Genomic DNA, 24,292 nt, shown 5'->3' with positions numbered 1-24,292 from the left:
TATAAATCTCCTTTATCGTAAAGTTTAAATCTTATAAAATTGACAAGAGCGCTATTTTGGCAATTGCACGTGACATGGCAACTGATAAATGTGCCATTTGATTTAAGTATTATACTATTATGTATACAAGTCACTTACTTTTTGTACATGAAGTTAGTAATACACTAGATTTCTAATGAGTTCTCTATGTACTGTGTTCTGCACTCGTTTGTCCTTTTGTCTTCTTTATTTATTTGCCATGGCGTTGCCAGTTGTCCTTCGAATTATGAGTTTTGAATGGCCTCCTGTTATCTTGCGCTACTTTTTCCAATGATCATTTGTTATTAACATACCAGGCAATAAAAAAATCAATTTTTATTTTTTTAATCGTGTGGTTTGCATACAAATCTTAATAAGCAATGTCTTTTCGTAGCACGATCCTTCATACTTACTAATTGTACAGATATTGTTGGTGTTTTTGAAATAACCTGTTTTACATGTACATAAACTAGTTTCACACTCAGCATTGGCATCACTACATTGACCTACAGCTGTACATGCAGTTCCAGTAGCTATTTCTAAAAGTAAAAACAAATATAAATAGTTCCTTCTGCATCTATCATTACACATTGTACATTTTATTTAATACAAAACTTTATATACGTTTGTCATTTTACTAATGGTCAGATGTTCTACTGACGTAATCGTATTATGCCTGTGATCATATATGTTTAATTTTTTAAAGGACTTGATAAATATATCTTAACCCTCTTACTGCGGGAAGGACATATGTGTCCTCTCCTGGCTTACTGCGGGAAGGACATATATGTCCTTTGTGTATGCAAATACAGCTGTTTTCCACAGCATGTGCTAAACTATACCCCCTCCCTCCTTTATTGCATAGATTATAAATATTAGAATTATTAGAATATTTGTTTTTTTTTTATTGTTCTTTTTCTTAAAACGTCATGATTACGTCATAACTTATATGACGTCATAAGACGTCGCAATCGAGTTGACGGTAAAATAGAGCTAACAAAATTTAGCAATGAGCGATTTTGAATCCGAAGAATCCATGGAATATGAATCCGAAATGTCCGAAATTGATACAGATACAGATTCAGATTTAGAGAATGAAACGTTGAATCCTGGTCCATGGTTTCCAGTATTAAACACTGAAGAGTTTTATATGCCAGAAATGCAGGAATTTCGTGGAAATCGTTTTGGACCAGTAGACATTCGGCCGGATGATAAAGCACATGAAATATTCCTATCCATGTTGACGGACCCAGAAAATGTAGAGAACAATGTGGTGGACGTTCTTGTGAAAGAAACAAACAGATACGCTGAACATCGGGCCCCGGCGCCATAAAACTATTTGAGTATTTTTTTTTTGCTCAGCCTGAGAATTTTCTCATTTTTTTATTCTCAGCAAAAAACACCGCCATAAAAAAATTCTCAGATATTTTTTTACTCAAAGTTAAGAATATTCTTAAATATTTGAGTATAGCCAAAACCATACTTAAGTATAAAAAAAAATTCTTACATGTTGCTATTGAGGGTATTTTGATATAAAAAATTACACTGTTAATATGGTTTTTGTTCAAATTTTGTTAAAATTTGCATTGAAGAACGTCACTAATCTGCACAAATAAAAATGTATCCGAAAAAAAACATACACATCTTTACTCAGTCCAACATTTTTTGTTTGGTTAACGTTGTCTTTTTCATATATTTTTTAAGGATAAATACTCAATATCAATTTTGTCAATAACAGTAAAAATTGAGGTTTCAGGCTTATTCCAGGGTTCATAATTTGTTGATTTATTTAAAATAATCAATCATACTATTGTTAGAACAATAAAAAAGTACATACGGTGCTGTGATACTATGAATTTTAGAAAAGATTGAAAGACTTTTTAAATCTAGTGTGAAATAGCTTCACTGCTCCTTTGTTGTTGTATGAAATCACCCACATTTTAGTGGGCATCGGATATTTGAGCGAAAATAATGATGTGATGGGATGCCAGAATCTAAAAATAATTGGAAGCCAACATCCAAATGCTGAGGTATTCAATATAGAATTGAAAGAATTACATCAGCATCTATCAAAGGTGAAAATGCCATTTTAATATTTTTCTTCATTTTCTCTAAAATATGCTATAAACAGAAATGATAATGTTTTTTTAAAACAAAACAATCTAACAACTACAAAAGTTATTTAATATAATCATGAGAGCATCCAATATCTTTTATAACCAATAAAATCCATATGCAGCATCTGCTATTCATAGAAATAAATGAATAAGTATGATTTTTGTAAAATGAGCATAAGTATGTTGATACTATCAAAAAATGCAATTCAGTAGAAATATTCCAAATATGGCCGTAACATTTTCTTTGAACATTGAAAAATTTAGTAGCATACAATATAATTTGACCTTTAGAAATCAAAATATGTCTTATAATTCTGTGATAGCATATGAGAATTAAAAATTTGTTGGTTGTAGCATATTAATCTTACCAAATTTTAAAAAGGAGATCACAAAAAAGCGACCAATTAAACAGCTTCTCATTGTAGATACTCCTACTCTGGTAGTATTATGCATTATATATCCCGCTTGAGTATCAGGGGATCTTAATTTGAAATTACCCAAGATAGACGAGGTGATTTACAGAATAGAAAATACCCCCCCCCCCCCCCCCAAAAAAAATAAAGAAAAAAATGTGCAAAAAAAAATTAAAGAAAAAAGACTGAATAATTGGGTGCTAAAATGTATAATTTTTTTATATAAAAATTAAGAATAAGGTAAAACGAATGAAATATTGAACTGGTCGTAATCGGAATTGGTCAATTGATGTACGTAAGCGATGCAATTTCTGTACATTCGTAAGCATCAGTATTTGCTCCAAAATCACGATCTTGCATGAGGAGCTAACAAATCTTGACGTATCATTTCGTCCCCTATTGCAGTCAAAGTCAACCTTGCATCCTTCTCATGTATTGTGTCAGAAATGATTACACATTACAACACTGATAAAACAGTTCGTGACAGAGGTCAGACCAAGATGACCATTGACAACAAATAGCTCTGCAATAGTGGAAAACAAATTGAAAACAACAAATCAGAAATATGACCAAAAGCCTTAAGGACTTTAAAATAATACTAGCCAATTAAATGAGTCGAAGGTCAACTTTGCCCGATGGAGTTGAAATCTCAGTTTCTTTATATTTTCAAAATTTATAAATGAACAATTAACGGGAATTAGATAGAATTGCAGAATCAAAAAGTCTCTTTCGCCAGCATGCTTACTACGTCTTCGGTTTCAGATTTGTAAGATCCATAATTCATTGCAATTTAAAAACTTCAATTGTTTGGTAAGGGCTATTTGACTGATACTCGAGGACGGATAACTTTGTCTTTGAATTTTTGGGGGGTATAGCATTTTTTGTTCATTACCAATAAATGTTAAATATATTTTAATATTCTCCCAAATAGTTGATAAATAGGCAATATTTTATATTTTGTTGGACAGTTGGTCTGTCAAGGATACAATATAGTTCAGGAGGTCGATTTTTTTTCCATTAGTTTTCAGATCTCTCTTAAAAAAACTACTTTTTACAAATTACTACAGCTACCTTAATTAGATTGCAGTACTGGTACCTCATGTCTACAAACCAAATACATGTAATGCCACCCTATCTACTGATTATTATCTCAGATATCCAAATTATTACAAAGAAAGTAAAATAATTTCCCCCGTTTGGTTTTAAACAGATATTAGTCAAAATTGATAAATGTATCATTTTTGCAGTACAGTGACAGATTCGGGGCAGGGGAAAAGGGGGGTGGGTGGGTTGTATTACGGGGTAGTGTCGTCATACATATGTCTTTGATACAGAAAAAAAATCTATCATGTCAAAATCATGATACAGAAGGAAATTTCCATATGCATGATTAGAAAACAATAATCATTTACAGAATAAACAGTTCTTACTGGATAGAGAAAAATGGCCAATAGAATTAAAGAATATGGAAAATAGAACACGCTCCCCCCACTCCCCCTTTCTACTTATGAAGACCCTCATATATCATTGTGACGGATAGTTTTGTTTGTTCTATTTAACTGTTTTTATTTTCGAAAAAAAATATTTGTACAAGGTGTTGTTGATAAATGTAATGGACAATACCGGTATATGTTATGCCTTCTCACACGACGTCGTACTTTCATTTTCTCTTCCTGTGCAATATATTAAACTCATTATGAGGAGCAATTTTTATGACTACTTGCATAATTGTTAAATCGTATTCAATTCTGTATCAAATTTATATTAATTTCAAAAGTTAAAATTATTTACTGGCATTCATAATGATATAAAAATATCCGGTTTGTTGTTTTTTTTTTTTTGTTGTTATGTTTTTTTTTTTTTTTTTGTTTATTTGTAGATCTGAGAAAAAAGCAGCTCTGTTTCACTTTAATAAACAATTGGCTTACAATTGTCACATGGTGCCTTCTTATGTCGCCTGAATACATAATGTATGTCATTGATCCGTAATATGTTTATTTGGCATACCATACTCAATAGAAGTGCGGACGTGAAAGAAAGCACTCTTCACGTAAACGTCAACGAAGGTTACATTCCAAGGAGATTACATTTCGAAGATTTCGCCATTTATAAAACATAATCATTAATACGTGTATCTTAAGACAGAAGTTGTATGAGAAATATAAAAAGTAATATATATTTATAACAAGCTACGGGTTAATAACTCAAATATTTCAAGATCTTTCTCTTATAATTTCAAACAATTCAATTGTCCACAAATTATTTGTGACTTTATATCCTGTGACTTTTTGTCAGGACTGTGGCTTTCTGTCCATTTACCGATGCTTACAAAATGCTACTTGTCATTTCATCTATCATAGATTCTTTTTATGTTTTACAGTGTTGCTAAGGAGATAAAACCTGCGTTTTTGCGAAGTTAGGTACATTTTTTAGTTTTCAAACATCTATTTTACCGCTTACATCACTGAGAAAAAAATTCTCAGCTGAGAAAAAAAATTCTCAGCTAAGAATATTCTCAAAGTTGAGAATATTTTTTTATGGCAGAGAAAAAAGTTCTTATTCTTAGCTGAGTAATATAATTCATTCTGAGAATATTTTTTTACTCAGAAAATAAAAGTTTTATGGCGCCGGGGCCGGATATCAATGGGAAATCTGAAACCACGATCAAGGCTCCATATGTGGCGTCCAGTATGTAATGAAGAAATGAAAGCTTTCCTCGGACTCTTGTTGCTAATGGGCATAATTCAGAAGCCAACATTAACTTCGTATTGGGAAACTCAGGACAAGTTGTGGTTGAGAAGAACTCCTTCCTTCCGTTCTGTGATGGCAAGGGACAGATTTTTAGCCATTCTATCTAATCTACACGCAAATAATAACCAGACAGCACTGCCAAGGGATCATCCACAATATGACCCAATGTACAAAGTTAGACCAGTTATTGATGTATGCAACACAGCATTTAGGAAGAATTACAGGTACAGCATTAATGTTTCTTTAATATGATCTCATTAACATCCGATGAAAAAGTACGTCTATAAATTTCCAGTGGCAAATATTACATACACACCCGGACAAAAGTCGATTGCAAAAGATTAACATAAACAAAAAAGTAAATAAATCGGTTAAATAACTACACGAACAAAAAAAATACACAGTAGCTATACTAGTAATTCAATACCAATTGGCATTAATCCGTGTCACCAACATAGACGTTTTTCCATACGGAAGAGTTAGATTTCAAGAACACAAAAAGGTTAGTTTTATCCGATGTGTATTTTACTAAATGAAATATGCCATGGCATTAAGGTCGATTCATTTCCTCTATTTGTAGTCAGACAATAGTTACTTTTCGCACCGCTTTTTCAAGCACGTGCAATATATCTATCTATTTTTGTCAAATACGCGTGTATATCATGTATATTAAAATACAATCCTCTTTTCTTTGTTGTTTTATAAAGTTTATAATTAATTAGACCACGACATGTAACTTTATTGCACTATGTAATTGAAAATATTAAAAAAAGTCGATTGAAAAATATAGTGATTTTCATTAGAAATATTTTCTCCGTCAGGTTAGGAAGAGATATTTGTGTAGATGAACGAATAGTAGGATTTAAAGGTAGACATAATATCGTCCAATACATTTCAAAGAAAAAATCTCATCAGTGGGGAGCCAAGGTATGGGTTCTTAGTGAATCTGATACAGGATATACTGAGCACGTACAGTTATACTATGGAAGACGTAACCGTCAGCAGCCATATCCTTATGGAGTTGGCTATTCAGTTGTAACAGAGTTAATAGAGCCACACTATAATAAATTTCATCATGTAACAACAGACAGTCTTTTTACCAGTCCAAAACTCACTCACGACTTACTTGGTAATGGCACTTACTCGACCGGAACAGTCATAGCAGGCAGAAAGGGAATGCCATTGAGTTTCAAAACCTTAAAAACCCCTAAAGGAACGGTCAATGCTAAGAAGCAGGGAAATGTACTGGCAATTCATTGGTCTGATCGTCGACAGGTGCGATTTCTTACATCGTCTGATCATTGCAGGTTTGTTATGTTCATTTAAGCTATGTTTAGATAAGCTAAATATAAGAACCTTTGAATTCATAATTGAAGTTTTAATAACTTTGTAATTTGATGTATAGAGTGTTCAGAAAATACTAATGATAATAATAATAAGAATAATATTAATGATAAAAGTAATAATAATAAAAGAAATAGTAAACAACAACAACAACAACAACAATAACAATAATGATAATTGATGATGATAGTTATAAATTAAAAAAAATTAAAACGAAGATAATTTATGATGATAATAATAAATAAAGAAAAATAAAAATGGTGACGATTTTCTGTTGTAGCATATACAGGCAAATCTGTAATATGAAAGTAAAGTTATAGTCTATTATGAATCTGATTTGATAAGTTATTTTTATTGCAAGGTTGGAAACTGCTTCAAATTCTAAGGGAAAGGAAAAAGTCGCTCCGGGAGTTGTCCATACTTACAATGAAAACATGGGGGGAGTAGATTTAGGAGATCAACTTATCTCAGTTTATGATCCAGACATACGTTCAGTGAAACTTTGGAAAAAGATTCTTGTTAATCTTTTATTGACTGCTTGTGGTTAGTATTTTAATCATTTATAATACAATTATTTTTTCAATAATAAAATGTGCCATCTAACAAGAAAAAAAAAACCGAATGGCAATTATTTATTGTTCATATATATATATATATATATACGTATACAAAGTGATTCCGATAACCAATCGTCAATGAATTTACGACTACCTACTGCATCTGCTCAAATGATCATTGCGGTAGAATACCAACGTCCGTCTTATTAGCAAACATTTCAACATGCATATGCTATTTTATCCTGCAATCGACCTTTCTATTATATAAATACAGGTGTACAGATAACACGAAGCGATATACGTATACTAGACGTATATAGTCTCCTGGTATCCTGCTTCTGTTGCGAGCGAACGGTTATGTCAAATTACTGTTTGGGGTCCTCATTCCGGTCCGCGTTTTAGTCATGTCGATTTCTTTCAAAAACAAATTCAACGATTGGGATGGGAAAAAAAATGAACAAAATTAATTGCAGGATAAAGACAATAACTGTTTAGTGTCTTTAAATATCAGCTGTATTTATACTCGGCTCAAAACAGGAGTAATAGCTCGCTTAAGCTCGTATTACACCTGTTTCTTAGCCTCGTACAAATACAGCTGATATTTAAAGACACTGAACAGTTATTGTTTATATATTCGTTATCCTTATCATTAAAGTAGTATCTTAATAAGCTGAGTTCAGGATGCCAAAAATATAACGTTACTGTATAATATAAAAAATAAGGAGCTGTGGTATGATTGCCAAAGAGACAACTATCCACAAAAGTTCAAATGAAGTGGATGTACTAAGCAATCATAGACAATCGTAATTCCTTCAACAATAAGAAAAACCCATACCGTAAGGTCGGCTGTAAAAGGCTCCGACAAGAAAATATGAAACAATTCGATTGAGAAAACTGTCGGCCTAATTTATAACAAAACAGTTTACGAAAAACAAATCTGAAAAACATGAACCAACGACAACCAAAGACAACCACTGAACTACAGACTCCTTGTTTGAGCAGGCACAGGAAGAATGTGGCGGGTTTAAACATGTTTAAGAGTGCTTTTTATGATATAACTATGATACATTTCATGTACGAACTACAATATTGGTATTGCTCATAAAGTCCAAATGTCGCTGCACGACAGTCACACAATGACGTAATCGCTGAAACGATTTTGGACGAAACTTAATTATGTAAAATATTTCCAAAGAATTCAAAACTATTATTTAGCTATATATATATTATACAATTCCTGCTTACAGTGAATGCATATATTTGCCACAAGAGATCATTCCTCTTGGGGAAAAAGTTAACCCATCTCCAGTTTCAACAGGAAATTGTGACTGGCTTAATTGGGGAGCATAACATTCAAAGTCGAGTTTTGGGTAGGAATGGAGAAGAAATGGCTCGTAGAGCAACATCAGAGCATTTCCTGTTTGAAATCCCTCGAAGAAAGAGGAGGAGTTGTGTTTCCTGTCATAAACGGAAGGTTAGAACTTGGTGCCAACAGTGCAGAGAAGGTCTCTGTCTAGGAAAGTGTTTCAAGGACTATCACAAACACAAGCAACGTCAACACGAAGAGTAAAATAACTTGTGAAATTCATTAACTACTGTGTTGTTTGCTGTATTACTAGATGTATATATACGATGTGTTACGATTGGTGATGTGAACTGTCATTGAACCGAATTAAAAATTTGGAAAAATGTATGTTTTTTTCTGTTGACCAAATAAAGATACAGCTACATGCCCCCATCTTAAAATCATGACATAAGAAAGATAAATTGTATAGGGTTCAAATAGTTCTTTTAACGCTTTCGTAAGTGAACAGAATACGTTTCATGTGGTTGCATTACGTTTCGGAAAAAAAGTTCTGTTTTTCTTCTTAGCATTGCAAAGTGCTTGACGTTACTTAATTGAAAAGAGCCAAACTTGCTGAAGACGTGACGTTCTTACCTTATGACGTTAAATGATGTCATATTAGCAACGTTATTTTAAAAAAAATAAACGTGATTACTATATATCTTATTATGTCATTAATTATCAATTGAAAATACAAGATTTTATAACAATTGACTTAAAATGATATTTGGTACTGAAATTGTGCCGTTTCTGGACAGTGTTTTGTAAAACGGCCCGCACTAAGAGGGTTAACGTCATGGCAAACATGACGTCATACGAATGAAACCTTTCAAGTTGGAGGTTTTTTCGTTAGTTTGTAAACTTCAAAATCGAATAATATCTCATTAAAATGGAGTAGTATTTCATTTTCGATTTTATTGCATTATTCCAACATTTTCGAATTCCGGCCAGTCAATATAGCGTCTCACTCATTAGTTACATGTCATCTGTGCATTTGACGGTAAATAGATGCCAATGAAAATAGAATGTTTATTAAAAGTTACAAATGTTTGGGTTAAGAATCATGAGGACATTTATTCAGTTTGTGAGTCAAACGCTCCAGTTTACACATCAATGACCTCTAGCAGCTCGTTTGGTCAGTGGAGATAAGTTGGCAGTGGATATACATTACGTCGACCAGAATATTCGTCGATTTTGCAGGTACAACATGAACTGATCTGCATCCTATAATTATGTTCATTCAACGGTTTTTTTTTAAACCTTATGTATTCGGTTTCATTATCTTTAGAAACAATTTTTCGATAAAAATGTTGTTTTTTTTTTATTCGTTTATTTTTCAAATCTTGAATTTAATCTCATATTTTTGTTATAAGCAAAACAAGAAATACATAAAAGACATCTATATTGCTCAAAGGAATGATCCTGGAGTACATATTTTACCCTCTATTCCATGTTATACTAGTATCTTAAAATATGACTATATGTTGCACTTTGTAACTCTTGTTATCTTGCGCTTCTTTTTCCAATGATCATTTGTTATTAACATAACAGGCAATAAAAAATCAATTTTTATTTTTTTAATCGTGTGGTTTGCATACAAATCTTAATAAGCAATGTCTTTTCGTAGCACGATCCTTCATACTTACTAATTGTACAGATATTGTTGGTGCTTTTGAAATAACCTGTTTTACATGTACATAAATTATTTGCACACTCAGCATTGGCATCACTACATTGACCCACAGCTGTACAAGCAGCTCCAGTCGCTATTTCTGAAAGTAAAAAAAGAATATAAATATTTCCTTGTGCATCTATCATTACACATTGTACATTTTATTTAATACAAAACTTTATATACGTTTGTCATTTTACTAATGGTCAGATGTTCTACTGACGTAATCGTATTATGCCTGTGATCATATATGTTTAATTTTTTAAAAGGACTTGATAATATATCTTAAGTTGTTGACACTACACCAAGTTTTCAATTTAAACGATTTACTCATGTTTGTGCTGGTATTATATTATTTCAAGACTGTTTCTCGTTTTTTATATAGATTAGACCGTTGGTTTTCCTATTTGGATTGTTTTCACTAGTCTTTTTGTGGCCCTTTATAGTTTGCTGTTCGGTGTAAGCCAAGGCTCCGTGTTGAAGGCCGTACTTTGACCTATAATTGTTTACTTTTTACACATTGTGACTTGAAGGGAGAGTTGTCTCAATGGCACTCATACCACATCTTTTTATTTCTATGTACTTGTATTAATTCTAACGTTGACACTCTCTCAAGACGGTTTTGAATGTTTTGTTTAGGCTTCAACGAAACTGCAAGCAAAAGACAAACATATCCGGGAACCAGTACGATTTTAATATGCAAGTACATGTATGTCGAATTTTTGCAGCACAAATCAGGATAAGGTTTAGTTTGGACATGACATGAAAATGACTGTCATTTTATTTGAACATATGAAAACATAGCTATGAATGCTTGAAATTGCTGAATTAAACATAGAATGCAATGAGGCTATAAATTTGTGGTTTTATTCCAAAAACTGCATTAGATACCGACAAAATATTATTACAAAATTATAAGCTATCGGTGTTTGGTGGTGTTCATGTTGCTCAGTCTCGGTTTTCTATGTTGTGATTCTTGTACTGTTGAATGACCTTTTTCTTTCGTTTCTTGCCATGGCATTCTCAGTTTGTGTTTTTTTTTTTACTTGAGTTCGAATATCCCTTTGGTATCTTTCACCTCTCTTTAATTGAAGTAATTTCCCTTTTTGGTTATATAATCTATGGTTTATTTGTTATAACTTCATACACGTATTCGATAAAGCTATGGGGTCCTTTTTAAATTAACCGCCAGTAAAACGGATGTATCCATGTTTGCACAAATTTCATTCAAATTGCGAAGAAACCATATATTATTGAAATCAGCATGAAATAAGCAATCGTAGAGACACCTGATTGTATGTTGTGTAAACGAAAGTAGTAAAGTATCTCTTTATTTCAACCAATTATACATAAAAACCATAGATGTTTGTATTCAGTGTAATGTAAGCTTTTATATGACACCGGAAGTGACTATTTAAACCCGGAAGTGGCATATATTATCTCCTTATCTCTAGTTGTAACATTATCACATATTCTTATGTTTTATAGTTAATGTGAAGTGACTTTATAGTGATAGAATCAATCCTAAATCAAGCACACTTTCATGCCAGATCTCATTTAAGGGACAAAAAACGATTTCCAAAATCTATATTTGTCAAGTAAGTGAAAATTAAAACAATTTTATAAAATGTTAACTGATTTAATATCAGTTGTCAATTATCAGACAAAAAAAAATTCTTCCTTACCACTCTTACATGTATGTCCATATCTGCCACACAAGGTTTTCAGACAGGAATTTTAATACTATTAAAATGGAAATTCTAATATGAGGTTCTTCTTTCACTGTAGAAACAAAGCCATGTTCTCATTCCAGTAGAACATGTGCTCATATTCTCATTCCAGTAGAACATGGGCTCCACTTGGTTGACGTCACAATTGAAGTTGCAATGTCAGTTGTATTTTGAACAACGCCGGAGAACAAAATGGACATTTGAGTTGGTGTTGCATTGCTTTCTTAAAGTAAGTTTACATGTACCTGTCCAATTTTTATCATGAAGCAGTTGATTTTCTACAACGTTTTGACTGCATCGAATCAAAATGGCTGCCTTTCGAACGTGTATTATAGGTCCACTTCGAAGTACAAAAGTTTTAAATGTTCTTTTTTGAATCGAAATAATTCTAGCATGTCATGATCTATGCTCATTTTAACATAAGTAGGCATTATATTTGTCAACATTTTACACCTCGCTTACGTTCGTTATAACGATATTGACAAATATAATGTCTACTCTTGTTAAAATGAGCATAGAGCATGGCATGAACGAATTATTTCTTAAATAAAATTACTGGTCCTTAACTTTTTTTGTTGAGTATAATTATATTTACTTCTTTAATATTGAAGGTGTTGTAATAATGCTACATAACAATTGAGAAATTGAAATCATCCCTTTTGTTGTATTTCAAAACAATGAAAACGTATACATGTAAAATATATGAGTGCTATCTTCATACGTATCTTTGGCTACATACAAATTTCAACTTGATCTAAGCATCAAAACCTGATGTATACAATTTACTTACTTTGTATGCACGAAGACACACTGGCTTTGTAATGAGTTCCAGCACATTGGCATGTACCACCGGTACATACTGAGTTAGGCACTGAGCATTCATTTCCGTTCTGACAAGCTTCATCAACATTTACAGCTGAATTAAGATAACAGCAAATTATTACTTAACGAATCACTTATTACTTTGCAGTAGAATAACACGTCAAAAGTACTGTTGTTTTTTCTAAGGTAAATCGGTATCTCGTCATAATATTGCAAACGAATTTTAAAATAAACATGTTGCATAACTGTTGAAAGTTCTAACATTTATAAAAAAAAAACTGTACAGGTCTCATTCACAACTTACAAAAGCTTGACATAGATTTAGATCTTTCCATTAATACACATTCAATAAAAAGAAGGAAAAATAATGGAAATATCTTAATTACTTTGTGTCTTTGTGGTTAACAATACAATTTTATGTAAATTTTAATCAAAATGTAAGAATATTTGGAATTTCAATCATTTGTTCGATCAGTGTGACAGAAAGTTATAAAAGCAAAAATTGTAAAAACTGTGTCATCCTTTTAAAATTGTGCTGATTATATTGAAATAGTCATTCAGATAACATAATTTAATCACTAAAAGCATATCACTACAAACCAGTAAAAGTCTGAAATGGCCTATATTTGTACTCGACTGTACTGATTTTTACTCGACCAGTCTGAATTGGTCTGAAATTTACTTGATAATACTCGACTGTAGTCTGAACCATACTTAACGGTCTGAACTTGTACTCGACCTTTACTCGACCAGTACTTAACCATTTTATTTTCGTCTGAACCATGCTCGACCTAGTCTGAACCATGCTCGACCTAGTCTGAACCTTACTCGACCTAGTCTGAACCATACTCGACCTAGTCTGTACCATACTCGACTAAGTCTTAACCAATCTAGACCTAATTTTTGTATCTATCTATTGTATTTCATCAATTTAGGAACTGTTTTTAACAGCTATTTCCCCTGGCTAGAAATTTGAACAACAATTTGAAATTTAAAAATGTATTCAATATGGCATTGAAACCAAAATTTCACAATAAACATAATATAAATTCAACACCATATTTAACAACACTTACATATATATATCACCTTTAAAATAAAAATAAAACAAGCTGATCAAATAATCTCAAAACTGAATTGTGACTAATATTTTCAATGTTATTCAAATTTTTTTGAATGTTTCAGATATATTTTATGGTTACTGGACAATTTTCACTATTTACTTAAGCCTTTTAAAGATCTACGGTGTCAGTTGAGTTTAGTTAATAATGCAGTGAACATTTTTTTTATTAAAATATATTTAAAATAGTATATAAAGCAACTTAATAAATTTCAAAAATCACACCTTTGTTTTGTAAAACAAGGAATTTGATATAATTATGATAATAGAACTTCCAGAGCAATCCTTGATAACCATTTAAAAAAGGAAATGTGTTCCAAAGTTGCAGAAAAAATTTATTTCAATTAAATTTAAATAACTTTTGTCAAAATTAAAGACATGGCATACAAGAAGCACTTTAATAAGGTTTATTTACCTCAGTACATGTGTGTTTTACAGGTAAAAAGAAAGCCCTTTTTTTCTAAAACTCGTGTATTACTATTATCTAGTGAATTCAAAAGGCCTTGCGATTTAAGTTTTACAGGATGTTGCAATTTTTAATGAATGCTAATTAGAAATTAATACTCTCTGACCAGGTATGATCTTTTTAATGAGTTTGCCCAACAACAAATGGAAGTTTTTAACGACCTTGACTGGCTATACAGCCCTTGCACGGTCGGCCCTGGCTTGCGCCTTTTTGGGCATTAAATAATTTAATTTTTACCATATGGTAATAATTGGTATTATGCCCCAAGCAGGAGGTATTACTTTATACTTTGCAACTAATCAGAAGAAAAATTTTATCTATTTCTTTTTTTATCCCTTTTTGATATACATTATATATAATATATCCCAAATTATAATAAGAATAGATATATTTCTAATATAAGGTTAAACAATTTCAGTGATTTTTTGGCTGTTGTTACCTCATTAAAAAGATATTTTTATAACTATTGTATGTAACCATGAAACCTATATAGTTTTTCTTTAGGAATTTAGGAAAATTAAGTTTAAAAAAAAAAAAAAACACATGCCAAACAAGAAGCACCTTAATAAGGTTTTATTACCCTCAGTAAAGGTGTGGTTTTTAGTTAAAAGAAAATCTTTTTTTTAACAAAACTCTAAAACTTTCAAATTATTATAATTAAATTATTATATAAGATAATTTAATTTAACTATCTCTATTTGATAAATCTGAGAATCATGTAAGGATGTAAAAATATATTTTTTATATATATCTTTATTTTATTGTGGCTGTTGTCATGTCAGAAAAAAAGAAATTAATTTTAACAGCTAAAATAAAAAAAAAAGTATAAGTTTTTTGGTCAAGTATGGTTCAGACTGGTCGAGTATTGTTCAGACCTTTGGTCGAGTATGGTTTAGACTGAAAAAATTGGTCGAGTACAGGTCGAGAATGGGTTAAGACTGTTTCAGACTGGTCGAGTAATATTTCAGACTATTTTCAATGGCAAAGATAAGGGTCAAGTACAAATCAGTACGGTCGAGTATGGTTAAGACTGGGGTCGAGTAATGTCGAGTAAAATTCAGACCAATTCAGACTGGTCGAGTAAAAATCAGTACAGTCGAGTAGAGATATAGGCCATTTCAGACTTTTACTGGTTTGTAGTGTATATAATAGTTGTGATGATACAGTGATGTTCTTAATACAGATAAACCTAACTTTTTTACACATAGTATTCGGTTGAAGTAATTACAAGCAACTACATTATCCAAACAGGTATTTTATTCTCTAATTGAAGCTTTTGGGCAGTTTTTGCAGTAATTTCCTAATTGAAAGAAGATTGAAGGCCTAAAGCAAAAATGTAAAACCAATTAAAAAATGACTCCAATTACGAATGCCGATATTTGACAGACTAATGTCTTATGTACATCTAAAGTATGTTATTTTGAAAGATTGATGATATTTGTTGACATCCAAATTCTAATTGACCGAGCAAAGCTTTATCTTACCGTATACTAGTACGTTTTAACGAACTTTGATTGAAATTTGACATAGGAAAAGAAAAATGGATACTAGCATCATACCTGAACATAACTCGATAGTTATAAGGTAAAGTAGACAAATAACCAACTGTACTGACTTCTTGACTGACTTCTTCACCTGAAATTTAAGGTAATAATTCTCAATACGACTAAACATTTACAATTATAATGGTATCGTGCATTTCAATTACGGACAGTTACACCACTGTCCCAGGTTAGGGGGAGGGTTGGCGCCTTCAAACTAGTTTAATCCTGCCACATTCTGTCTGTGCCTGTCCCAAGTCAGGAGCCTGTAATTCAGTGGTTGTCGTTTGTTGCTGTGTAACATATTTGTTTTTCGTTAATTATTTTGTACATAAATTAGGCCGTTAGTTTTCTCGTTTGAATTGTTTTACATTTGTCATTTCGGGGCCTTTTATAGCTGACTATGCGGTATGGGCTTTATTCATGGTTTTGAAGACCGTACGGTGAACTATTGTTATTAATTCCTGTGTCATTTTGTCTCTTGTGGAGAATTGTCTCATTGGCAATCATACCACAACTTCTTATTTTTATACCTCTACCATAGTTGTGATTGTGTACTTTTCATTACATGTTCTAGTTTGTCTCGACACTGGTATGATGAAGACAGTGATTATCATATTAGGCTACTTTTCATTCATTATTTGTTATTCATCTTTTTGTGGATTATACATTGTTGTTATATTAAACATTTTGCATATTTAATGAATAGTTGATCTAAGCTTATGTTATAGAGGGGAACCTCCATTCTAATAATTAACATTGTTATCTTTGAAACTGTCCTTAAAAAAAAGTTAGATTCCATCTTCCTTCATTTCACTTTTATTTTAAATATAATTAATAATATTCTATTGCAGATGTCATATATATGAGTATTCCTAACAGTAAAATACGTTGCTAATCTAATCATGATCATGCTTTATGACAATAGAAAATTCTCTACTTTTGTTAAAACTGTCATATTTAACAAACAAACTAGAAAACACTAATCAAAATGATAATTATTTCAGAGAATGTGGTAATATTGTTATGTGTATTGTGATTCTATGGCATACACTAAAAAATGGTGATATTACCCCACTTATATGTAACAAATAGACGTATTTACACTTGTATGCAAATTTGTCCGCCATTACTTAAAATCACACAAGTTCTCGTAAAATTTGACATCACAATTTAAAAAAAATTGACGTCATAATTAAAAAGTGATTGTTGCATGACGTCAGAAGGATATTCGGAGACAGATCTAAGGTCATACGGAGACAAAATTCAGCTAAATTACATTGTATGGGGGTTTATGTTGCTCAATCTTTTCTGTTAAGTGCTTTGTGGACTTTATTTGCTTAAAATGGAAGACCTAAAAATTGAGAATGGAAATGGGGAATAATTGTTTATTTAACAGACTGGGTGTGCAAATTTATTGATAAAACTGAAAATCGATTTTGTACACGCAACATATGTCGTCTGTACACAAAATCAATGGTTTCGTGTTTTATAAAACATAAATAACGACAAAACATAGATGAAATTTGAACTGACATTTTTATAATTACATGCTTATTGATATCCTTTGATACAATAGGTTTAAAATTTGCCATACATACATGTAGATTTAATCAAAAGTGCAGTGAAATGTCGTAGTACAAAATTTAAAGTTTTCACACAAAAGCATACATTACTTATATTTATTTTTTTTCAGTCTTAAAGGAAGAGAGTTTTTTTCAATTTCTATTGACCACAAAATGTATTGCAAAATTGTATTTATAGATTTTAAAAGATTGATAATAAATAAATGGAGAGTGTGTCCCATAGACACAGATGATGCCCCCCGCTTGCATATAACGTTGTAAAGGGACATAATTGAAGAACGGTAAAAGTGACGCCACCAATTCGAACTTAATCTATGTTTTGTGGTAATAAGCATTGTGTATAAGTTTTATAACATTTGGTTGAGGCAAACTTAAGTTAGAGAACGGAAACCAATTTCGGAACGTACGTACGTACGGACGGACGGACTGACGTACAGACGGACAAGGGTAATACTTAATGTCCCATATGTTGACGCAGGAGCATAATTCATTTCAAGTAGGTATAAAAAATGGGAAAAGGAACATTCTGTCGTGTGTCATTTCGTTTCGTCATACTTAATGTTGTTTTCCACTTCTGGGGCACTTTACAGGAACCCCAAAGTCAATGTAGTAATGCTGTAATAGTTTTATTGTCTCTTTGTCATCTGGAACGTCGCAATATATTCAGAATCAAGATTATGTGTTTTAACCCAGAAACATTTATGGTGAAATGATGTACCGGATCGTAAAATATTATGTTAATTGTGAGTTTCTGTATATTGTGTTTCAATTTTTTTACGAATATAACACATAATCAACCTTGTGCTTATGAATCTGCATCGACATGTATAACATACGAGCATTAAATGTATAAACAAGTTGCTTTCTTTAAAAAAAAAGAAATGCAATCGTGAACTTTAATACATGTTTGGAATGAAAGATCAGATCATAATTGTTTTATAAAGATGCATGATTTCACCTCATTTCTTTTTTATATAAGATGTAGATAAACTGACATGGATTCTTAATGAAACTGATGTTCTATGTTGGGCATAATTTTCTAAATATATTTTCATAAAAACATTACAACATGATAAATAAGAAGCAACCACGGTATGTTAATTCCTTTCTGAGGTGCTATTTTGGGAATAGAGGTAGCTTCCTGGCTGAAGTCGAAATGTAACTGTGAAAAGTCTTTGTTGTAAAGAAGTTTAATGAAATGAATCATGATTATTAGTTTTTGTTACCAGTTTGAAAATAGTTCAGACCTTATTTTTTTTTACTTCATATAAAATTAGAAGATGTGGTATAATTGCCAATGAGACAACTCTCCACAAGAGACCAAATGACACAGAAATTAACAAATATAGGTCAAGGTACGGCTTTCAACAATGAGCAAAGCCCATGCCGCATAGTCAGCTATAAAAGGTCCCGAAATGACAAATGTAAAACAATTCAAACGAGAAAACTAACGGTCTAATTTATGTATACGTTTTAAATAAATAGAGAGTCATCACCTCAATTAACTCCAAAGAATATCACTCAATGTCTGTAAATCGTTTCATATCTATAGAATTATTTTAAGGACTCAAACGCATATTCATTTATGAACTGTTTCGATATGACATATAATTTCTGCATTTAACACACCTAAAACATGTAAAAGGTGTCTTTAAATTTCGTCATAATTTCCAGGGTTGACTAGTATTTTAAAATAAGATTAAGTATAAAAAATCTCCACCAGAGACCAAGTGACGTAGAAGTTAACAACTATTGTCACCGTACGGCCTTTAACAATGAACAAACTCCATTCCGCATAGTAAGCAACAAAATGCCCCGAAATGATTAATGTATTTAACAATTCATATGAGAAAACTAACTGCCTGATTTCATTGCGTTGTCTTTTATTCTAATTATTGCCTTGTTTCCCTTATTTTAATTTGATACAAATGTAGAGCCTTAATTAATATAAATATAAATTCATTATCTTATCTCTGACTGTATCTATCATCACTCAGTCCCTATAAAAGACAATCTTTATTTTATCTCTGACCCTGTATTATTTCACTCCTGCTATTGCATAATTTATGCATAATCAACTTTTCTATTATCCGTCATCTCAGATATCAAGTCCTAAAATTTAATTATTCTTTCAGAACCATCATCATACCGCTAAACATATTTAATAAGTTAAATGTTTATTAAAAAATTAAATGTTTCGTTGTAGCATCTCATATCTGCATTTTACACATCTCAACGATTCTTCAAGGTTCAGTTTGTTTTTCTTTAATGTATTGTCTTTTTATTTCAATTTGAATTATGATAACGATAAAAGATACGTTGTTCCAATATTTTACCAATTAAATAATATGATTATAAGAATTCCATTTTTGGTATTTTAATTAAAAAAGGAACAATATTTAAAAACTCCTTAATTACTTCATAAACGGACTTAGCTCTTTTTTAATTTCGCTAAAATGGCTCAGTTTAAAAATCTTAAAAACGCCTAACCATTGACGGTAATGTTTTCGCTTAAAAATCTAATGTCTAATGTTTACACAGCTTGTATTTCAGAAAACTTAACATATGCGACTATAATTCAATTGACTACTGATGTAAAATATCAATCAGTCTCGATTAACACTTATCTCTATAGCAACTGTAAGACGCTTATACATATTCATTAGGTCAATTAATTACCTATTACGCAGGTGGCCACAGAAAAGAATAGATGTATTCCGAAAAGACAATTGGCATTTCCGGTATTCCGAAAGACTACAACATCAATTAATATATATGCGTGAACCCTCAGGGGTTCAGGGGTTCACGCAAAAAACTATAGCTAGTCGTCTAAGGTGTCATTTTTTTTTGGCATTTTAGCACTACCTTTCGAAAGCTTCCATACATTTGTAGTTTGAATTGAATGAAGTTTAAGACTAATCAATGGTGAAATTCGAAAAGTAAATAATAGAACGAAATTGTTTTAAGTATCTTGATTATTTAATTAAATACTTGTACGAAATTCAAAAAGAGAGAAGAACTGATTTAAAAAAAAATCAGTATTCAAAACATACAATTGCCTTTGTAAGTTTATGATATGAAAGCTGTTATTGCATGAAAGGAGAAAGGGACATTCAGGGATGCTTATAATATTTTATACTGTGTATGAAATCGTAGCGACGTCAACTATCGCTTGGGGGAAATTAACGGGAGATAATAACTCCGCTTAAACTCATGACCATAATCTTTCTTGCGTAAGTTCGCGTAATAGGCAGTTGACAAAGCGTCGTTTTGGGAAGGTAAAGTGTGCTAGGAAAACATATAGTTGGTTTATAAACTAGCTAACTATAAAACCAGGTTTAATCCACCATTTTCTACATAAGGAAATGCCTGTACCAAGTCAGGAATATGGCAGTTGTTTTCCTGTCGTTTGAGTTTTGCTCGCATAAAAAAACCGGACTCAACCGATACGTATATCTTTAAAAAAAAAAAGATAACAAAAATACCGAACTCCAAGGAAAATTCAAACGGAAAGTCCCTTATCAAATGGCAAAATCAAAAGCTCAAACATATCAAACGAATGGAAAGCAACTGTCATATTCCTGACTTAGTACAGGTATTTCCTTATGTAGACAATGGTGGATTAACCCTGGTTAAAATGCGGAAAAAGAACTTCCGTATTTTGGCTATATATAGTTCGTGTTTCATTTGAGAAATTTTAGTCATTATCGAAACTAGAAAATAAGATACACAATGCTCACAATACACAACAATCAAGAACAGGAAAATATATAAAAATGTATTATAAAATAACAGCTGCAAATCATATATGAATCTTTTTATGGAGATAATTGAAGAGCATACACAAAAGAAATACACGATAGTCAATTTAGAAAAAAATGTTAATTCAGTTTGCATTTTAGTTTTTGATATAACGACGATTTAGCGATATAATGTCACAGATACAATTTCTATGCATTATGCTATTTTATTAAAATTATAGATTGATGTTTGATACCTTTATATCAGGTTAGTATCTTCACAACGTTTTTGTACTAGATCAACTTAATAACCCAATTGGACAATTTTCATTCGGATTTCAGAAATATTTCAATTGATATGCCTATGCGAAAGGATCGTGGTATGTCAATCAGTGTTCTGTGTTTTCATTGGATTGAATTAAACCTGTTTGTCTCTCTATTCACCACTTTCTTATCAATTCACGTAATTTGTGTCTTTTGATTAATTTGATCGTCAACATTTGGCAATGGATCAATTCTATTTTGTTCCTAGAAAATACAGAACAATAATGTTTGGTTTAACACGGCATATATTTCATTTTACTGTAAATTGGATAATAATAAAATGATATTTCACTTCTACCATCACTACTGTCTTCATGTAAAGTTGGACAAAATATGATTGATTGGTGTTTGATTAGTATCCACTATTTCATGCATACTCAGGACGATTAGCACAGCATAACATCATTATGATCTTCATGTCATGCCTAATTCAGTTGGTTAAGTTTTCATTTGAAAATGTTTGTCAAATTAATTCATCAGAAACCACCTTTAAAGTCTGAAGTGTCAAGTGTCAAGTGTCAACATTGTTACTATAACGATTTCCAAGTGCTCTCATAAACGTTTTTAGATCACGTTTGTAAATCTTCCATAAAATTTGGAAAAGAAAAGCTACGGTAAAATATATATTAATCATTTTTTAATAGTACATGCATGGGGCAATTTTATCATGTTTATCAAGCCTATACAAACTGTTTTCTGAAAATTCAATGAAATATTCGTCTCTGTTGGTGGGTTGATGATAATGTTGTTGGTTTTCTATCTTTTTCAATCATGAAATATCTGTTTTGGTTTTGATTTGTCTTTCAAGAGGATCTCATATAATTTTATAAAAGAATAAACAATAAGTTGTGTTTATCATTGTTTTGAATTTAGAAATGGTTGACGCAGTTGTTTAAATGTTTACAAGTGATTTTTCTCTCATCAAAAGTCAATGGTATATTACTGACCTTTACCAATTTTGATTTTTTCTGTGCAATTTTATAAGGTGATATGTGGATTGATTGGTTGATTAACAGATGCCTAGCAGTCATGGCAAATATTACAAAGCATATCCAGAATGATCAGAATGTATGATATGATTTTCTGCTCCAAACACGTGTTTCTGGGAAAAATCATCATTAGATAAACTGTAGACCATCATTATATACACTGTAGACCATCATTAGATAAACTGTAGACAATCATTAGATACACTGTAGACCATTATTAGATACATCGTAGACCAGCATTAGATAAACTGTAGACCATCATTAGATAAACAGTAGACAATCATTAGATACACTGTAGACTATTATTAGATACACCGTAGACCATCATTAGATAAACAGTAGACCATCATTAGATACACTGTAGACAAGAAAGTTGGATTGGCATATAAATGTCATATGGATATTCCATGCTTTACACTGTGACTAACTCGTCATATGCTCTAAGTTACAGTCTGACGAAAGACATTTTACCATACCTCGACACATGTTTCAGACAACAACAACCCGACTAGAGTTTGCTCTTCAAAATGTGAATATGACACATGTACGGTGCATGTATATGCAATACAACATTACATTAATAGACACTGGGTGTTTTAGAAACTACAGGGAACTTTTCAAGTACAATGAAACTGTCTGCTTTAGCTTTGACAGGTCTTAGATCAAAATAAAATAAAACAAATATAACAGTGTCAGTAATTAAAACATAGGAAACAATGGCATTTGAGCTATCTAAACTAATATATATATATATATATATATATATATATATATAGATATATGTTTGGGCATATATATATATATATATATATTTATGTTCTTACTGGTAGTTTTCATTCTATCAAAATGTTTTGTTTTATGAAAATAAGGAGATTTGGCATGATTGCCAATGAGACAATATTCGCTAGAGTTCAAAAGCAAAGATATAATCAATCATAGGTCGCCGCACGGTGTTCAACAACGAGAAAACAACCAATACCGTATAATCAGCTATAAAAGGCCCGGACACGAAAATGTGAAACATATCAAACAACAAAATTAACGGCCTAGTTTTTAAAAATACAATTTACGAAAAACAAATATTACAGATATGAACCTACTACAATTACTTAATCACAGGCTCCTGACTTTATTTAGGTAGGTACATACAGAATGTGGCGGGGTTAAACATGTTTGTGTGCGCACAACCTTTTTTTGTTATATTTTATTTTGTTGCTGTTTTAAGTTTTTATTATTGTTGTTAATATTGTAATAATTGCTGTTGAAGTGAACTATTTCAAAAGTTTATCCGTTTATCATAATTTTATAACAAAAGATCACTAAATGAACGACTGTATTAGTCACATGCCCCACCCTGAAATCCAGTCGAACATTCGAAACCGCCATGCATCAAATATTATCCAACTTTTTTTTCTTAATTCAAACTCACCATCATGGCAAATTTTAGAAAATAATCCGAATCCTTATAATAATGAACTTTGGTTTACTATAAAAGATACCACAACATGTATGTCATCAACGTGTTAATTGTATGTTAAATGACACATCTTTACTGATGAATTTGAGACAAAGAGAGGAAAGCTGTTACCCGCTGTTTACAGTTTAAAAAAATCTGTAATGTAATTTCAATCAATATCTAGACTAAGTATTTAAACCAGCATCCTTGAAATGGGATATTTCAATCAAGGATAGTACACGAACGAGGTGAACCTCATTAATAGGTATTTTTTTAGGCAATAAAGTAGAGACAAATACGA

At 31.4% G+C, this 24,292-nt stretch overlaps 1 protein-coding gene across 13 annotated transcripts in view; it reads right to left on the bottom strand.

The window, feature by feature from the left end:
* The window catches only part of LOC127700676 (prion-like-(Q/N-rich) domain-bearing protein 25), a 51,609-nt gene extending 27,484 nt beyond the window's left edge, over nucleotides 1-24,125 (bottom strand). For 3 of the 13 annotated variants that reach the window (XM_052204249.1, XM_052204253.1, XM_052204258.1), the window contains exons 1-5: nucleotides 23,965-24,122; nucleotides 15,915-15,990; nucleotides 12,738-12,863; nucleotides 10,228-10,317; nucleotides 432-467 (exon numbers count right to left, since the gene is read on the bottom strand). In XM_052204249.1, the coding sequence (XP_052060209.1) occupies nucleotides 432-467; nucleotides 10,228-10,317; nucleotides 12,738-12,863; nucleotides 15,915-15,990; nucleotides 23,965-23,970 (334 nt within the window). In that variant the 5' untranslated portion in view covers nucleotides 23,971-24,122. Of the gene's footprint in view, nucleotides 1-431; nucleotides 558-10,191; nucleotides 10,318-12,737; nucleotides 12,864-15,914; nucleotides 15,991-23,964 lie in introns of all 13 variants that reach the window. The other 10 variants (XM_052204251.1, XM_052204256.1, XM_052204255.1 and 7 more) reach the window with 6 other exon arrangements.
* Between the last annotated feature and the right edge of the window lie 167 nt (nucleotides 24,126-24,292).

This window comes from Mytilus californianus, unplaced genomic scaffold (assembly GCF_021869535.1).
Source record: "Mytilus californianus isolate M0D057914Y unplaced genomic scaffold, xbMytCali1.0.p SCAF_5, whole genome shotgun sequence".
NCBI classification, from domain to species: Eukaryota; Metazoa; Mollusca; class Bivalvia; order Mytilida; family Mytilidae; genus Mytilus; species Mytilus californianus.
This window is presented reverse-complemented; position numbering and strand designations above follow the sequence as displayed.